The sequence below is a fragment of the Alosa sapidissima genome, chromosome 15 (assembly GCF_018492685.1).
Source record: "Alosa sapidissima isolate fAloSap1 chromosome 15, fAloSap1.pri, whole genome shotgun sequence".
Taxonomy (NCBI): domain Eukaryota; kingdom Metazoa; phylum Chordata; class Actinopteri; order Clupeiformes; family Clupeidae; genus Alosa; species Alosa sapidissima.
The window spans coordinates 33,215,985-33,233,484 of record NC_055971.1 but is presented as its reverse complement, the minus strand read 5'-3'; the positions used below and the strand labels follow the sequence as shown (position 1 = coordinate 33,233,484).

Sequence of the window (17,500 nt, the reverse complement as noted above, 5' to 3'; positions counted from 1 at the left end):
GACATCAGAGCGCGTGGGCGGAACCTCCACCCTGATCTCGTCGCCCTGACCGGTGACCTCCGACCTCAAGCACATGCGTGTCAGCAACGCAGCGATACTCTCCGCAGACTCTCTTTGGACGGGAAGAGAGACATCAGTGTGTGTGTGTAGGGTTCGAAATTAGCACCCACCAAGTGCCAATGGCAATTACATGTTTGTATTGCCCGTTGAATAATGGCAGGTACTGTGCCACTTTGGCTGCTTATCAACTGCGAGAATAGGCTACTCAGTCACGCTAAACTGGCTTGCCAGATCAACTCCGATTCGCATCAGTGTTCTGTTCGCCTAATGTTGACATGAGGACAATACATTTTAGTCTTAGTTATTGCTCACATGCATCTGCTGAGAAACCAAGTAGATCGCCACACAATGCAAACATTTCAGATGTTGTTTAGAAATGTAGGCTATTACTTCCTCACTTTCACTTTTAATGATGGCCAACTAACTACTGACGTAATGATATGAGACGGAATTTATAGCTGAAAACCTGTTGCCGATGTCATATTTTTGCAGTGGTCATTAGTAACGATCCTTGGTTACCTTGGTTACTGACCAAGACAGAGCAACGCGGCGCCGTGTATATACAGCTCTGGAGCAACGGAATTCGTTCGCTCCGCTTCAACACCGATTACAGGCTACAAAACCATTGGACCTCCGAACATTGGGAAGGCCCGTTCATTTGGACATTGAGAAGGCCCGTTCATTTGGACATTGAGAAGGCCCGTTCATTTGGACATTGAGAAGGCCCGTTCATTTGAACATTGAGCTGGGGCTAATGATAGGCCACTTTCAGAACAGTTAAGAAAAGTAACGTTTAGTTTTGGCTGGTAAAAAATATGTCTGGCCGGCCACTTTGGCTAGTAGGCCAAAAAGTTAATTTGTGTGTTGTGTGTGTGTGTGTGTGTGTCTGTCTGTGTGTGTACTGTATACATACATACATATATATATATATAGTGTGGGAGTATGTCTGCGTGTGACTGTGTGTGTTTGCATGACTCACTTGATGCCCACTCTGCGGTTGACGAAGTCTCCTGAGAGCGTCTCCGTCCTGTAGGCCAGCTCCTGGGAACCCCACACACAATCAGTAAGAGGCTCGCTCGCACGCACGCACGCACGCACGCACGCACGCACGCACGCACGCAGGCACGCAGGCACGCAGGCACGCAGGCACGCACGCACGCACGCACGCTCGCACGCACGCACGCACGCACGCACGCACGCTCGCTCGCACGCACGCACGCACGCACGCACGCAGGCACGCACGCACGCACGCACGCAGGCACGCAGGCACGCAGGCACGCAGGCACGCACGCACGCACGCACGCACGCACGCACGCACGCACGCAGGCACGCACGCACGCACGCACGCACGCACACCTGCTCTCTTTAGTGGACGACACGGTGGTCACGCACACCTGCTCTCTTTAGTGGACGACACGGTGGTCACGCACACCTGCTCTCTTTAGTGGACGACACGGTGGTCACGCACACCTGCTCTCTTTAGTGGACGACACGGTGGTCACGCACACCTGCTCTCTTTAGTGGACGACACGGTGGTCACGCACACCTGCTCTCTTTAGTGGACGACACGGTGGTCACGCACGCCTGCTCTCTTTAGTGGACGACACGGTGGTCACGCACACCTGCTCTCTTTAGTGGACGACACGGTGGTCACGCACACCTGCTCTCTTTAGTGGACGACACGGTGGTCACGCACGCACACCTGCTCTCTTTAGTGGACGACACGGTGGTCACGCACACCTGCTCTCTTTAGTGGACGACACGGTGGTCACGCACACCTGCTCTCTTTAGTGGACGACACGGTGGTCACGCACACCTGCTCTCTTTAGTGGACGACACGGTGGTCACGCACACCTGCTCTCTTTAGTGGACGACACGGTGGTCACGCACACCTGCTCTCTTTAGTGGACGACACGGTGGTCACGCACACCTGCTCTCTTTAGTGGACGACACGGTGGTCACGCACACCTGCTCTCTTTAGTGGACGACACGGTGGTCACGCACACCTGCTCTCTTTAGTGGACGACACGGTGGTCACGCACACCTGCTCTCTTTAGTGGACGACACGGTGGTCACGCACGCACACCTGCTCTCTTTAGTGGACGACACGGTGGTCACGCACGCCTGCTCTCTTTAGTGGACGACACGGTGGTCACGCACACCTGCTCTCTTTAGTGGACGACACGGTGGTCACGCACACCTGCTCTCTTTAGTGGACGACACGGTGGTCACGCACACCTGCTCTCTTTAGTGGACGACACGGTGGTCACGCACGCCTGCTCTCTTTAGTGGACGACACGGTGGTCACGCACGCACGCACGCACGCACACCTGCTCTCTTTAGTGGACGACACGGTGGTCACGCACACCTGCTCTCTTTAGTGGACGACACGGTGGTCACGCACACCTGCTCTCTTTAGTGGACGACACGGTGGTCACGCACGCACACCTGCTCTCTTTAGTGGACGACACGGTGGTCACGCACGCCTGCTCTCTTTAGTGGACGACACGGTGGTCACGCACACCTGCTCTCTTTAGTGGACGACACGGTGGTCACGCACACCTGCTCTCTTTAGTGGACGACACGGTGGTCACGCACACCTGCTCTCTTTAGTGGACGACACGGTGGTCACGCACGCACACCTGCTCTCTTTAGTGGACGACACGGTGGTCACGCACGCCTGCTCTCTTTAGTGGACGACACGGTGGTCACGCACACCTGCTCTCTTTAGTGGACGACACGGTGGTCACGCACGCCTGCTCTCTTTAGTGGACGACACGGTGGTCACGCACACCTGCTCTCTTTAGTGGACGACACGGTGGTCACGCACACCTGCTCTCTTTAGTGGACGACACGGTGGTCTGTTGCACGGTCGAGGTTGTAAAACGGCGCCGACGCGAAGCGGAAAGCTAAGGTTCATCAGAATCCTGGGCCAGGCATTAGTTCTAAATGGATGGTTGCTATGGCCAAAGGCCAGTCGTTAGTTCTATCTCTCCCGTTGTCAAGCGGGCACATCCCAGGATTCTGATGAACCTTATCTTTCCGCTTCGCAATTTCTGTTAACAGACCACCATGTCGTCCATTATCCCTTACATAACTGCCCCCCATAGTGTGGTATTATAACTGCCCCATAGTGTGGTATTATAACTGCCCCATAGTATGGTATTATAACTGCCCCATAGTGTATAACTGCCCCATAGTATGGCATTATAACTGCCCCATAGTATGGCATTATAACTGCCCCATAGTGTATAACTGCCCCATAGTATGGCATTATAACTGCCCCATAGTATGGCATTATAACTGCCCCATAGTGTATAACTGCCCCATAGTATGGCATTATAACTGCCCCATAGTATGGCATTATAACTTATAACTGCCCCATAGTATGGTATTATAACTGCCCCATAGTGTATAACTGCCCCATAGTATGGCATTATAACTTATAACTGCCCCATAGTATGGTATTATAACTGCCCCATTATAACTGCCCCATAGTATGGCATTATAACTGCCCCATAGTGTATAACTGCCCCATAGTATGGCATTGTAACTGCCCCATAGTATGGCATTATAACTGCCCCATAGTATGGCATTATAACTGCCCCATAGTGTATAACTGCCCCATAGTATGGCATTATAACTGCCCCATAGTATGGCATTGTAACTGCCCCATAGTATGGCATTGTAACTGCCCCATAGTATGGCATTATAACTGCCCCATAGTGTATAACTGCCCCATAGTATGGCATTGTAACTGCCCCATAGTATGGCATTGTAACTGCCCCATAGTATGGCATTATAACTGCCCCATAGTGTATAACTGCCCCATAGTATGGCATTATAACTGCCCCATAGTGTATAACTGCCCCATAGTATGGCATTATAACTGCCCCGTAGTGTATAACTGCCCCATAGTATGGTATATAACTGCCCCATAGTATGGTATTATAACTGCCCCATTATAACTGCCCCATAGTATGGCATTATAACTGCCCCATAGTATGGCATTGTAACTGCCCCATAGTATGGCATTATAACTGCCCCATAGTATGGTATTATAACTGCCCCATTATAACTGCCCCATAGTATGGCATTGTACCTGCCCCATAGTGTATAACTGCCCCATAGTATGGCATTGTAACTGCCCCATAGTATGGCATTATAACTGCCCCATAGTGTATAACTGCCCCATAGTATGGCATAGTAACTGCCCCATAGTATGGCATTATAACTGCCCCATAGTGTATAACTGCCCCATAGTATGGCATTGTAACTGCCCCATAGTGTATAACTGCCCCATAGTATGGCATTGTAACTGTCCCATAGTATGGCATTGTAACTGCCCCATAGTATGGCATTATAACTTATAACTGCCCCATAGTATGGCATTGTAACTGCCCCATAGTATGGCATTATAACTGCCCCATAGTATGGTATTATAACTGCCCCATAGTATGGCATTATAACTGCCCCATAGTGTATAATTGCCCCATAGTATGGCATTATAACTGCCCCATAGTGTATAACTGCCCCATAGTATGGCATAGTAACTGCCCCATAGTATGGCATTATAACTTATAACTGCCCCATAGTATGGCATAGTAACTGCCCCATAGTATGGCATTATAACTGCCCCATAGTGTATAACTGCCCCATAGTATGGCATAGTAACTGCCCCATAGTATGGCATTGTAACTGCCCCATAGTATGGTATTATAACTGCCCCATAGTATGGCATAGTAACTGCCCCATAGTGTATAACTGCCCCATAGTGTATAACTGCCCCATAGTATGGCATTATAACTGCCCCATAGTATGGCATTATAACTGCCCCATAGTGTATAACTGCCCCATAGTATGGTATTATAACTGCCCCATAGTGTATAACTGCCCCATAGTATGGCATTATAACTGCCCCATAGTATGGCATTATAACTGCCCCATAGTATGGCATTATAACTGCCCCACAGTATGGCATAGTAACTAGTAGTGCAGAGGAGTGCTGAGTGCAATGATACGTACAGGGTACACACAACACCGGCCATCAGGATACAACACTTCAGCCTCCTCCACCCTACAGGGAGAAGGGAGGGATAGAGAGAGAGAGAGAGAGAGAGAGAGGGATAGAGAGGGAGGGTGAGAGAGAGAGAGAGAGAAAGAGAGAGGGTGAGAGAGAGGGTGAGAGAGAGAGAGAGAGGGAGAGAGAGAGGGAGAGAGAGGGAGGGAGAGAGAGAGAGAGAGAAAGAAAGAGAGAGGGAGGGAGAGAGAGAGAGAGAGAAAGAGAGAGGGAGGGAGAGAGAGATAGAGTGAGATCAGAGGACAGTCAAAGTATTTGAGTTGCTGTATGTGTGTGCAGTGTGTGCGTGTAAAACACATTTCTTACGTGAAGGGCTCCGCACAGTACTCGCTAAACATGGTCACCATCATGTCCAGCACAATCTTTGCCTGTAAAGGTGTCCACACACACACACACACACACACACACAGGTTAATATGGTTAATGACAGGAGGACACAAGCCTGTGTGTGTGTGTGTGTTAGAGCTTAGATCGGGCCCAAAAAAATCAAGCCCGACCCTACCCGTGCACACTGTGCCCGAGCCCGACACATTAAGTGTAATTATGAGCCCGAGCCCGATTTAAACCCGACATTTTTAAAATACATGGGCCATTATAACTGACGTTCTCAACTACAATTCCGAGTTGTTTGAGCTACAGAAATCCGTTTAGAATTATATTAATGAATAATGCAACGGAGGATGAAGAATGTTTGTTTATTCAGAATGGAATGGATCGCAAATGAATCCGAATGAAGAAACGTAAGCACTTACAACGTAAAATTATGTCCCTGCAGCAAAACTCAACGCATTTCTCTGTGAGGGCTTGCCTCGCTCTCAGGTGTATGCTTGGAGAAGTGACAAAAGAGGACATTGAAGGCTGGCTATCATTATTTCTGCCATGGCAAGCCTGCTTCATGTTCGTCTTTTTGCGGTCATATAGGTGAACATTGTGCGCATTTAATGCACGCAACAAAGCATACCTGACAAATGCATAGGCTACCTCCGACTTTTCTCCAAACTTGCTACACAATACAGCACAGCAGTGAGCTACACAATACAGCACAGCACTGAAGCTACACAATACAGCACAGCAGTGAAGCTACACAATACAGCACAGCAGTGAAGCTACACAATACAGCACAGCAGTGAAGCTACACAATACAGCACAGCAGTGAAGCTACACAATACAGCACAGCAGTGAGCTACACAATACAGCACAGCACTGAAGCTACACAATACAGCACAGCAGTGAGCTACACAATACAGCACAGCACTGAAGCTACACAATACAGCACAGCAGTGAGCTACACAATACAGCACAGCAGTGAGCTACACAATACAGCACAGCAGGTCCGGTGTGATGCGTGAGCTACACAATACAGCACAGCAGGTCCGGTGTGATGCGTGAGCTACACAATACAGCACAGCAGGTCCGGTGTGATGCGTGAGCTACACAATACAGCACAGCAGGTGTGATGCGTGAGCTACACAATACAGCACAGCAGGTGTGATGCGTGAGCTACACAATACAGCACAGCAGGTGTGATGCGTGAGCTACACAATACAGCACAGCAGGCCCGGTGTGATGCGTGAGCTACACAATACAGCACAGCAGGTCCGGTGTGATGCGTGAGCTACACAATACAGCACAGCAGGCCCGGTGTGATGCGTGCGAGTGGAGAAGCGGCGCATGACACGTGTTGCGCAGATGACATTACAAATGACATTTTGTAACTCTGAGCCAACTTGTATAACTTTGTACACACTTGTTACTTTGGCCTACTTTGTAAAATATATAATATTTCTGACTATGGCATTGCTTTAGCTCCCCACCCAAGTAGGCTAACGATTAAAAAATTTTTAAAAAAATGCTTGATCAAGGACCCGGCCCGAGGATAGAGCTGGAAACATCGGCCCGGCCCGCGGGTCAAGTGTGTCAAGTTCGGGCTCGGGCAGAGAATCTAAACTCTAGTGTGTGTGTGTGTGTGTGTGAGTATGAGCATACTTACCTTTGTGAGATCTGTAGCTGTACACTCAATGAAAACATTTTGTGTGTTGAGAGAGATTTTTGAATGGTTCCCTGCAGACAAACAGAGAGAGAGAGAGAGGAGAGAGGGAGACCTTAAAGCTACTGACTGACTAACAAATGCTTCTGTATAAATGTGTGTGTGTGTGTGTGTGTGTGTGTGTGTGTTACCGTTGATGATCGGGGGCATGGATAGCACCACTCCGTTGCTGTCATAGATCACTGGGTATAGAGGCTCATCCTCGATGATGTGCAGGTAGTGACGCAGGTGACTATCCGTCTGTTTCACAAAAACATTAACCGTTACCGTGGCAACGTCTAAAATAACACAGCCATAGGACTGCTGCTAGGGCAACCCCTACCTGTAGCCATGTCAAAGAAATCATATTGATCAATCAGTTAGAGCCCAAGTTACAAAGAGCTGCTGTGTCTATTGGCCAATCGTGGCTAATCAGACCCTCCCCCTGTGTGTTATGGCCAATAGGAGCAGACCTTGTAGAGGCCCATGAGCTGATTGGCTGTGTACTCGCTGCTCTGGTTGAGGGGTGTGAAGCGGATGTCGTTGGGTGCTTTGGCCGTGTACGTGAACGGACCACTGATGGTGTCCAGGTCATGGGTTCCTATGGCAACTAGGGTCCTCTTCCTGGAAGGACAGGAACAAAAAGAAAACATCAGCTGATACACAGCAATATCAGAAGCCAATCAGGACACAGACAGCAATATCACCAGCCAATCAGGACATAGACAGCAATATCAGCAGCCAATCAAAACCCACACACAATATCAACAGCCAATCAGGACACAGTATGAGTTTTGGGGCTTGAAAATTATCCAAACCAAACACAAACCAAACCAGTTGCGCCACCATTTTCTAGCACTTCTTAGCATGTCGGTTCTGTGTAGGAGAACCCAGTAAAAGATTATCAGCCTGTCTGTTCTGTGTAGGAGAACCCAGTAAGCGCTTGTTAGCCTGTTTACAGCATGTTCAGGAGCTTCAGGCTAGATTATGACCTGTAGATGTTCAGATGGAGTTTCTAGAGCCTGACCACGAATAATGTAATGTCCCAACTCGAGGGGCGGCACCAAACATGCATTTGAAAATCTCACTGCACGCAATTAGATAAGACTATACGACCAATGTTTACTGACTGATTCCAGACTTTGACACAATTGCGACTGTCATCCGTTTAGCTCACCTTTGGCCCGCCTATATCAGATACACCGATGTGATTGGCTCCCCGCGACATAAGTGGCAAAAGTAACGTGCATCATTACTCATTGCCAGAGTGTCTCGCAGAGACAATTCAAATTGTGCTCTTGTGAGAACTCTGGATTTTCCAGGGTAAGAGCCTAGAACATTATCTGCAGATGTTTTGGTAGACTTTCTCCTACTGTTCTAATGCTAGCTTGACCCTGACCTGCAGATGTTCTGGTGGAGTTTTTCTAGATGTTCTGCGACTAGAACCTGACCTGCAGACGTTCTGGTGGAGTTTCTCCTGCAGTTCGATGAAGCTGTCGTAGCGTTCCTGGGTGAATCTGATGTTCCTCAACACTGCAGCCACTGCATGAGGCCTCACTGCTGCCGTCTAGACAAACATATTTACACACACACACACACATATATTATATTTGCACATCCTTGCATGCACCCGCACACACACACACATTTACACATCCTCGCATGCACACACACACATATTTACACATCCTTGCATGCACCCGCACACACACACAAATTTACACATCCTCGCATGCACACACACACATATTTACACATCCTCGCATGCACACACACATATACATCATTGCATGCGCACGCACACACACACACACACACACACACACACACACACACGCACATTTACACATCCTCGCATGCACACACACATATTTACACATTCTTACATGCACGCACACACACACACTTACAAATCATCGCACGCACACACACACATATTTATACGTCCTTGCACGGGCACAGAAACACACACACCTATTTACACATGCTCAAACACACACAGTCAGTACCACAAAAACACACTACTGACAGATATTCTCTCCCTCTCACACACACACACACACACACACACACACACTGACCTCTTTTGTAATGATGAGCTTCTGAGCTTCCCCACCAGAGGCTTTCACACGCTTGTACCGAGGAGCCTCAATCCTGTTCAAGAACACACACACACGCACACAAACACACACCTGTAAACATGGGTGCTCAAACATAAGTAGAAAAAATACATGTGTAACAAATACATGTGTACAACACACACACACACACACACACACACACACACTCACCTCTGCTTGAACACCTGCAGGCCTCGCACTAGTCCTTCGAGGCAGAGCAGGTCGTAGCGGTTGGCGGGGACGTCGATCTTGTAGAGCACCACGTCCGACGCCCCCGATGCCTTCTCCCCACCCTGCTCGCGGCTGATTATGTCCCGCTCCGACGTCTGACAACACCAGCGCCATGACAACCGTTAGCACAATCCACAACAACCACCTCAAATACAGCAAACCATCACCGAACGCAAACCATCCCAATACACAATAAGCACACCAGCTACAACACAACATATCTCACACACACACACACAGTCCAACATCTACACCACATCATAAAACATCCGTGTTAATGCAGCACAGCCACATCCCATAATAACCCCATTAAAAGCACACACATAACTCTGCATAACATTCACACAATCACACGTGAGGTTCACTGTAGTAATGCAAAGCCAGACAGCTCTCTAATTTACCCCTATAGGCCTCTGCTCTCTAATTTACCCCTAAAGGTCTCTGCTCTCTAATTTACCCCTAAAGGCCTCTGCTCTCTAATTAAATGCCTTCCTTCCCTCTAAGACCACTGTAGCCCTGGCTTACCCTGCTACTACAGCTAGGGCGGCGCCATACTGCATTACGTATTTGCCCATACAGTAACGTGATGAACGTTCCAAATTGAGAGAAACTATTAAGATGGATTACAATACAAGTTAACATTATGCAATTATATATTATTTGATAAAATCAATAATTATTTTATAAACTAACAGCTATTTCACTCGGTATGGTGCAGCAGCACCTCACAGTTTCAATGATAAACCACAACATGGGCAGAAAACATTACACACAAACACAAACACACACGAATATCACCAAACCACCAACTCTCAAATGTCAAAATGTTAACATGGTGAAGAAGTAGGCTATACTCTTGAATTTCCCCTTGAGGATCAATAAAGTATCTATCTTTCTATCTATCTATCACTTTATATCAGCACAATTATACTTACAATCTCATCCAACTCCAGTCCAAACTCAAAACACAGCTCGTCAAACTCCTCATCGCCTAGAACAGGCAGCAAGAATGATTAGTAAACATGACTTTCATTGAGTTTATGATAAATGATGAAAAAGCTAAAACTGGTGTATTGAATCCGAATATTGTATTTGACAGGCGCATTATGATTACGTCACAGACTCAAAGCAAATCAAATAAGACAACAGAATAAAGAAACAAAGGCTTGTCCCAATATACTCTATTTATTTAAAGATAATTTAAACAAATCATCCTGATTTCAACGCATCTTAAAACTACAGTTGACTTTAATCATGTGAATTCAGCCCAACGGAAGCAGCGTCCGACATGATGCAATCGGTGTCTAGTGAGCATCTGGCTACACGTATCTGGGAATTAAGCTCCTCGTAGAAACAAACTAATGACATACACTGCTGTCTTAATATATATCCGGTTCCAAGACCATTATGAAGTTCTACAACAAAGCCCAAGCAGAAATAAAGGTGTCTCTATGGATACAAAAAATGGCTTTGCCTATTGGAAACTGACACGCAACCATAACCTTATGTCGTGCTACCATGCTTGCTTGCTGACTATGTTGCATTTCTCCTGTTCTATAAAAAGTCGCTTCTACACTAAACATGTCAAATGTAGGTGTCTACGACAGTAGGCGTGTTAGTAGTGGAGTTTTCTTACTGTAAGTTTTCCCCAAAGCCTGAAAGAGAAGGTCCCTTTTCACGCTGACAGTCGGCATGATGTCCACCTCAAATCGAATAATCCGTGTGGAAAAGGACCTCCGTTAGCCGGTTGTAGGTGTCCACAGTGAACGCCTGATTATTTTAGCTTCAACGTTTTAATTTTTATCTCCACTCCCCCTCCGTTTCCAGATTTTACGTTTTTTCTATAATGTGAATGTTCAGTAGTTCGTACAAAATCTAAGAAGAAAACTTTTTCAAAACGTTTCTCCAAGATTGAAATGATGTCAAAATGGTTCTAAACATAATAGGCCTATATATATACATATACGGTTCTAAATTGGCAAATATTTTAACGCGTAGGCCTAGGCTACCAATATATCAACATCTATCTAATTCCACATGCTTAACAGAACTGTGGCGCACTGTGATTACTGTAAATGGCCAGAGAGGGGCGCCAAGGGGTTACTGTAAGTTATTATCCGAATCAGAATTAGTTTTTATTGGCCAAGTATACTTAGGCTACATAGGAATTTGACTTCGGTAGGTGTTAAACTCTCTATACATTCAACAAATAGACATGTAGTAGTAACACATAGACATGTAGTAGTAAAACATTCAATAGACTAGTAATAAAGAGGCACATACTGTACAATATAGAGGCACATATCAACGTATTAACATAATATACAAAATACAAATAAGGCATAGTATGAAGACAAGTACACATGGAGTGGATATAAAGTGCACAAGTAATAGTGCAAATGTATGCATGCAATGTGTGCAAGGTGCATATTATGTAATGTAATGTGAAGGATAAGTGGGTGAATGGCCAAAGAGGGGATGACCCACTTAAATGCAGTTCAGTACTGATGGCAGTTCAGTACAGATATGGCAGTTCAGTACAGTGATGGCAGTTCAGGAGAGTGATGGCAGTTCAATACAGTGATTGCAGTTCAGTACAGATGGCAGTTCAGTACAGTGATGGCAGTTCAGTACAGATGGCAGTTCAGGAGAGTGATGGCAGTTCAGTAGAGTGATGGCAGTTCAGTACAGTGATGGCAGTTCAGTACAGATGGCAGTTCAGTAGAGTGATGGCAATTCAGTACAGTAATGGCAGTTCAGTACAGATGGCAGTTCAGTAGAGTGATGGCAGTTCAGTGATGGCAGTTCAGTACAATGATGGCAGTTCAGTACAGATGGCAGTTCAGTAGAGTGATGGCAGTTTAGTACAGTGATGGCAGTTCAGGAGAGTGATGGCAGTTCAGTGATGGCAGTTCAGTACAGATAGCAGTTCAGAAGAGTGATGGCAGTTCAGTACAGATGGCAGTTCAGTAGAGTGATGGCAGTTTAGTACAGTAATGGCAGTTCAGTAGAGTGATGGCAGTTCAGTAGAGTGATGGCAGTTCAGTGCAGATGGCAGTTCAGTACAGATGGCAGTTCAGTAGAGTGATGGCAGTTCAGTGATGGCAGTTCAGTACAGTGATGGCAGTTCAGTACAGATGGAAGTTCAGTAGAGTGGTGGCAGTTTAGTACAGTGATGGCAGTTCAGGAGAGTGATGGCAGTTCAGTGATGGCAGTTCAGTACAGATAGCAGTTCAGGAGAGTGATGGCAGTTCAGTACAGATGGCAGTTCAGTAGAGTGATGGCAGTTTAGTACAGTTATGGCAGTTCAGTACAGATGGCAGTTCAGTAGAGTGATGGCAGTTTAGTACAGTGATGGCAGTTCAGTACAGATGGCAGTTCAGTAGAGTGATGGCAGTTCAGTAGAGTGATGGAAGTTCAGTACAGATGGCAGTTCAGTACAGTGATGGCAGTTCAGTACAGATGGCAGTTCAGTAGAGTGATGGCAGTTCAGTACAGTGATGGCAGTTCAGTGCAGATGGCAGTTCAGTACAGATGGTAGTTCAGTAGAGTGATGGCAGTTCAGTGATGGCAGTTCAGTACAGATAGCAGTTCAGGAGAGTGATGGCAGTTCAGTACAGATGGCAGTTCAGTAGAGTGATGGCAGTTTAGTACAGTGATGGCAGTTCAGTACAGATGGCAGTTCAGTAGAGTGATGGCAGTTCAGTACAGTGATGGCAGTTCAGTACAGATGGCAGTTCAGTACAGTGATGGCAGTTCAGTACAGATGGCAGTTCAGTACAGTGATGGCAGTTCAGTGCAGATGGCAGTTCAGTACAGATGGCAGTTCAGTAGAGTGATGGCAGTTCAGTGATGGCAGTTCAGTACAGTGATGGCAGTTCAGTACAGATGGCAGTTCAGAAGAGTGATGGCAGTTTAGTACAGTGATGGCAGTTCAGGAGAGTGATGGCAGTTCAGTGATGGCAGTTCAGTACAGATAGCAGTTCAGTAGAGTGATGGCAGTTTAGTATAGTGATGGCAGTTCAGTACAGATGGTAGTTCAGTAGAGTGATGGCAGTTTAGTACAGTGATGGCAGTTCAGGAGAGTGATGGCAGTTCAGTGATGGCAGTTCAGTACAGTGATGGCAGTTCAGTAGAGTGATGGCAGTTCAGTGCAGATGGCAGTTCAGTACAGATGGCAGTTCAGTACAGTGATGGCAGTTCAGTACAGATGGCAGTTCAGTACAGATGGCAGTTCGTTCAGTAGAGTGATGGCAGTTCAGTACAGTGATGGCAGTTCAGTGCAGATGGCAGTTCAGTTCAGGAGAGTGATGGCAGTTCAGTGATGGCAGTTCAGTACAGATAGCAATTCAGGAAAGTGATGGCAGTTCAGTACAGATGGCAGTTCAGTAGAGTGATGGCAGTTCAGTGATGGCAGTTCAGTACAGTGATGGCAGTTCAGTACAGATGGCAGTTCAGTAGAGTGATGGCAGTTCAGTACAGATGGCAGTTCAGTAGAGTGATGGCAGTTTAGTACAGTGATGGCAGTTCAGTACAGATGGCAGTTCAGTAGAGTGATGGCAGTTCAGTACAGTGATGGCAGTTCAGTACAGATGGCAGTTCAGTACAGTGATGGCAGTTCAGTGCAGATGGCAGTTCAGTTCAGGAGAGTGATGGCAGTTCAGTGATGGCAGTTCAGTACAGATAGCAATTCAGGAGAGTGATGGCAGTTCAGTACAGATGGCAGTTCAGTAGAGTGATGGCAGTTTAGTACAGTGATGGCAGTTCAGTACAGATGGCAGTTCAGTAGAGAGATGGCAGTTCAGTACAGTGATGGCAGTTCAGTACAGATGGCAGTTCAGTACAGTGATGGCAGTTCAGTACAGTGATGGCAGTTCAGTGCAGATGGCAGTTCAGTACAGATGGCAGTTCAGTAGAGTGATGGCAGTTCAGTGATGGCAGTTCAGTACAGTGATGGCAGTTCAGTACAGATGGCAGTTCAGTAGAGTGATGGCAGTTTAGTACAGTGATGGCAGTTCAGGAGAGTGATGGCAGTTCAGTGATGGCAGTTCAGTACAGATAGCAGTTCAGAAGAGTGATGGCAGTTCAGTACAGATGGCAGTTCAGTAGAGTGATGGCAGTTTAGTACAGTGATGGCAGTTCAGTACAGATGGCAGTTCAGTAGAGTGATGGCAGTTTAGTACAGTGATGGCAGTTCAGGAGAGTGATGGCAGTTCAGTGATGGCAGTTCAGTACAGTGATGGCAGTTCAGTACAGATGGCAGTTCAGTAGAGTGATGGCAGTTCAGTGATGGCAGTTCAGTACAGTGATGGCAGTTCAGTACAGATGGCAGTTCAGTAGAGTGATAGCAGTTCAGTACAAGTGGCAGTTCAGTAGAGTGATGGCAGTTCAGTACAGATGGCAGTTCAGTAGAGTGATGGCAGTTCAGTAGGCCTACAGTGATGGCAGTTCAGGAGAGTGATGGCAGTTCAGTACAGTGATGGCAGAGGGAAAGAAGCTGTTTTTGTGTCTGGTTGTTTCTGTGCGCAGGGATCTGTAGCGCCTGCCAGAGGGGAGGAGGTTAAAGAGGGTGTGTGCAGGCAGGGTGTGTGTGCAGGCAGGGTTTGTGTGCAGGGTGTGTGGGCTCTTTGGTGATCTTCTCTGCCCACTTCCTGGTCCTACCAGTGTACAAGTCCTGGAGGGGGGGCAGGGGGGCACCAATGATCCTGGAGGGGGGCAGGGGGCACAATGATCCTGGAGGGGGGCAGGGGGCACAATGATCCTGGAGGGGGGCAGGGGGGCACAATGACCCTGGAGGGAGGGCAGGGGGCACCAATGATTTTTTCAGCTGTCCTAATTATGCGTTGTAATCTGCATTTGCCCTGTTTTGTGGCGGCCCCAAACCAAACCGTGATGGATGTGCAGAGGATGGATTCAATGGCAGCAGTGTAGAGGATGGCCAGCAGCTCATGTGGTAGCAGTGTAGAAGATGGCCAGCAGCTCATGTGGTAGCAGTGTAGAGGATGCAGCTCATGTGGTAGCAGTGTAGAGGATGCAGCTCATGTGGTAGCAGTGTAGAAGATGGCCAGCAGCTCATGTGGTAGCAGTGTAGAGGATGGCCAGCAGCTCATGTGGTAGCAGTGTAGAAGATGGCCAGCACTTGTGCTTATTCTTTTTATTTTGCGCCCTATCTGAAACATACCTTGTGTGTTGTCACAGTGGCCCACATGCAAGGATTTATGTTGAAGCTTTCAAGCTATTCAACAGATTCAAATCTAACTTTTCAATTTTATTTTCGTTGGATAGGCAAAGATATAGGCCTAAGTACATTAATCTTATTTTCGTTGGATAGGCAAAGATATAGGCCTAAGTACATTATTTAGTGCAAAGAGGCCTAAGTAGGCCTACATTAATCTTATTTTCATTGGATATTAGATATAGGCCTAAGTACATTAATCTTATTTTCGTTGGACATAAGATAAAGGCCTAAGTACATTCATTTAGTGCATTGGCCACCACAGTGCAGTTCAGTGTAAAAACTCCTCTTGCTGGAGTCGGAATAGTTGAGCTCGACTTTAAACGCCAACACCCTTGGAGCTGTGATTACAGTTTTTCTCAAATCATCATTAACATTTGCACAACAGTGCATTTCTCAAAATAATTGGTGCAAACTGCACCACATAGTGGATTACATGCAAAAGTGTGTTTCTTGCTCAAAATGCTCAGTTTATGTCTCAAAAGCAAGTAGGCCTATTTATACCAATCAAATTGTCAGTGCAATCAAAATGTGCAATCAAAATGTCTATAAAGTTGGAGATTATCGTGCGTGGAGGGAGGTGATTGCAACATAGGCGTAGCCACGGACGGGCCTGGACGGGCCTAGGCCCGCCTACCTGCAGTCTTGCTCGTCCGTCCGGGCTTTGCTCCTTTTACGTTCACCATCTAAAAAGGCATGCAAGTCAGCACTCCGCTAAGAGCTCAAGAATCAGTCAAATCGCGAACCGAGGAGGTCTCTCTCTCTCTCTTTCTCTCTCTCTCTAATCGCGAACCGAGGAGGTCTCTCTCTCTCTCTCCAACAAAGTTTTCATCTTTGCAATAGGCTTGCCTATATGGCCAATCTGTTTCAATTTGATGTGATGACCCACCGAAGCTACAGGCATGAATGTAAAAAACAGCAGGCATGTGTACAAAATCAATGGCATTGCTGTATGTTCTCAAGGGAGAGAGTGATATAAGGATGTGGGCAAGTTGTCAAGATGATATGGAGTTTGAACAAGCAGTTTAGAGAATTTCAATTCTGATCTGAGTGATGTGTCACATCAATTGAGAAAATCTGTAATAGGTTTGATTCTTTCCTAGTACCTTCAATTTCGATTATTTTTATTTAGAAAATATTTTAAATATTGTTATAAATTCTCTTTTCTAATTTGAAAAGGTTATTGACACCATGCTGTATGTTTGTTTTGCACTATAAATAATACATTGATTACATTTTGATTGATTGATACTTTAACCCACTTCTGTATCTTTGTTGCACTATGCACTTTATGTTTTTGTCTGTTATATGTCTCCTTGTCTGTTATACTGCATGTGAGTGGTGGATCAACATGCATTTCATTGTATTGTAGGCCTACTAATACATATGACAATAAACTTGAACTTGAACTTTGTTGTGAGGCCTAAACCTGGCAGGCGACACTTCTGCAGGTCTACTGACTTGTCAGACTCTGTTGGAATGACAATGGAATGCCTTCCTCTGGAATGCCTTCCTCTGTTCCATGGCCATCTCTGCAACTCGAACAACATCGTTCCCATTAATCTAATTAAAAATGCGAATGGGCAGATCGGCTGTTATTGTGACTGTTTGGGATAGGGTCACCTCATGTGGCATTCTGATGGTGTTCCATCCCAGGTTGGTCGTAAGCATGCCGTCAGGGGAGCGCAATGTTGTGCCCACGCTATCCAGGGTAAAGTTTACTGTACGTCCTGCGCGACCGACTGACA

General features: G+C 46.5%; 2 protein-coding genes across 3 annotated transcripts in view; one reads left to right on the top strand and one right to left on the bottom strand.

Annotated features, from left to right (window-relative positions):
* farsb (phenylalanyl-tRNA synthetase subunit beta) overlaps nt 1-11,285 on the bottom strand; it is a 19,473-nt gene extending 8,188 nt beyond the window's left edge. For both annotated transcript variants that reach the window (XM_042063735.1, XM_042063734.1), the window contains exons 1-12: nt 11,154-11,285; nt 10,453-10,508; nt 9,458-9,612; nt 9,248-9,320; nt 8,618-8,733; nt 7,640-7,790; nt 7,319-7,427; nt 7,131-7,201; nt 5,447-5,508; nt 5,086-5,137; nt 1,040-1,101; nt 1-112 (exon numbers count right to left, since the gene is read on the bottom strand). The exon at nt 1-112 is cut by the window's left edge and continues 96 nt beyond it. In XM_042063735.1, coding sequence (XP_041919669.1) covers nt 1-112; nt 1,040-1,101; nt 5,086-5,137; nt 5,447-5,508; nt 7,131-7,201; nt 7,319-7,427; nt 7,640-7,790; nt 8,618-8,733; nt 9,248-9,320; nt 9,458-9,612; nt 10,453-10,508; nt 11,154-11,211 — 1,077 coding nt within the window. In that variant the 5' untranslated portion in view covers nt 11,212-11,285. The remainder of the gene's footprint in view (nt 113-1,039; nt 1,102-5,085; nt 5,138-5,446; nt 5,509-7,130; nt 7,202-7,318; nt 7,428-7,639; nt 7,791-8,617; nt 8,734-9,247; nt 9,321-9,457; nt 9,613-10,452; nt 10,509-11,153) is intronic.
* A 5,930-nt stretch (nt 11,286-17,215) lies between these two features.
* The window catches only part of LOC121683997 (2-acylglycerol O-acyltransferase 1-like), a 5,315-nt gene continuing 5,030 nt past the window's right edge, over nt 17,216-17,500 (top strand). The window contains exon 1 of the mRNA XM_042063892.1: nt 17,216-17,500. This exon is cut by the window's right edge and continues 253 nt beyond it. Within this exon, the coding sequence (XP_041919826.1) occupies nt 17,326-17,500 (175 nt within the window). The 5' untranslated portion in view covers nt 17,216-17,325.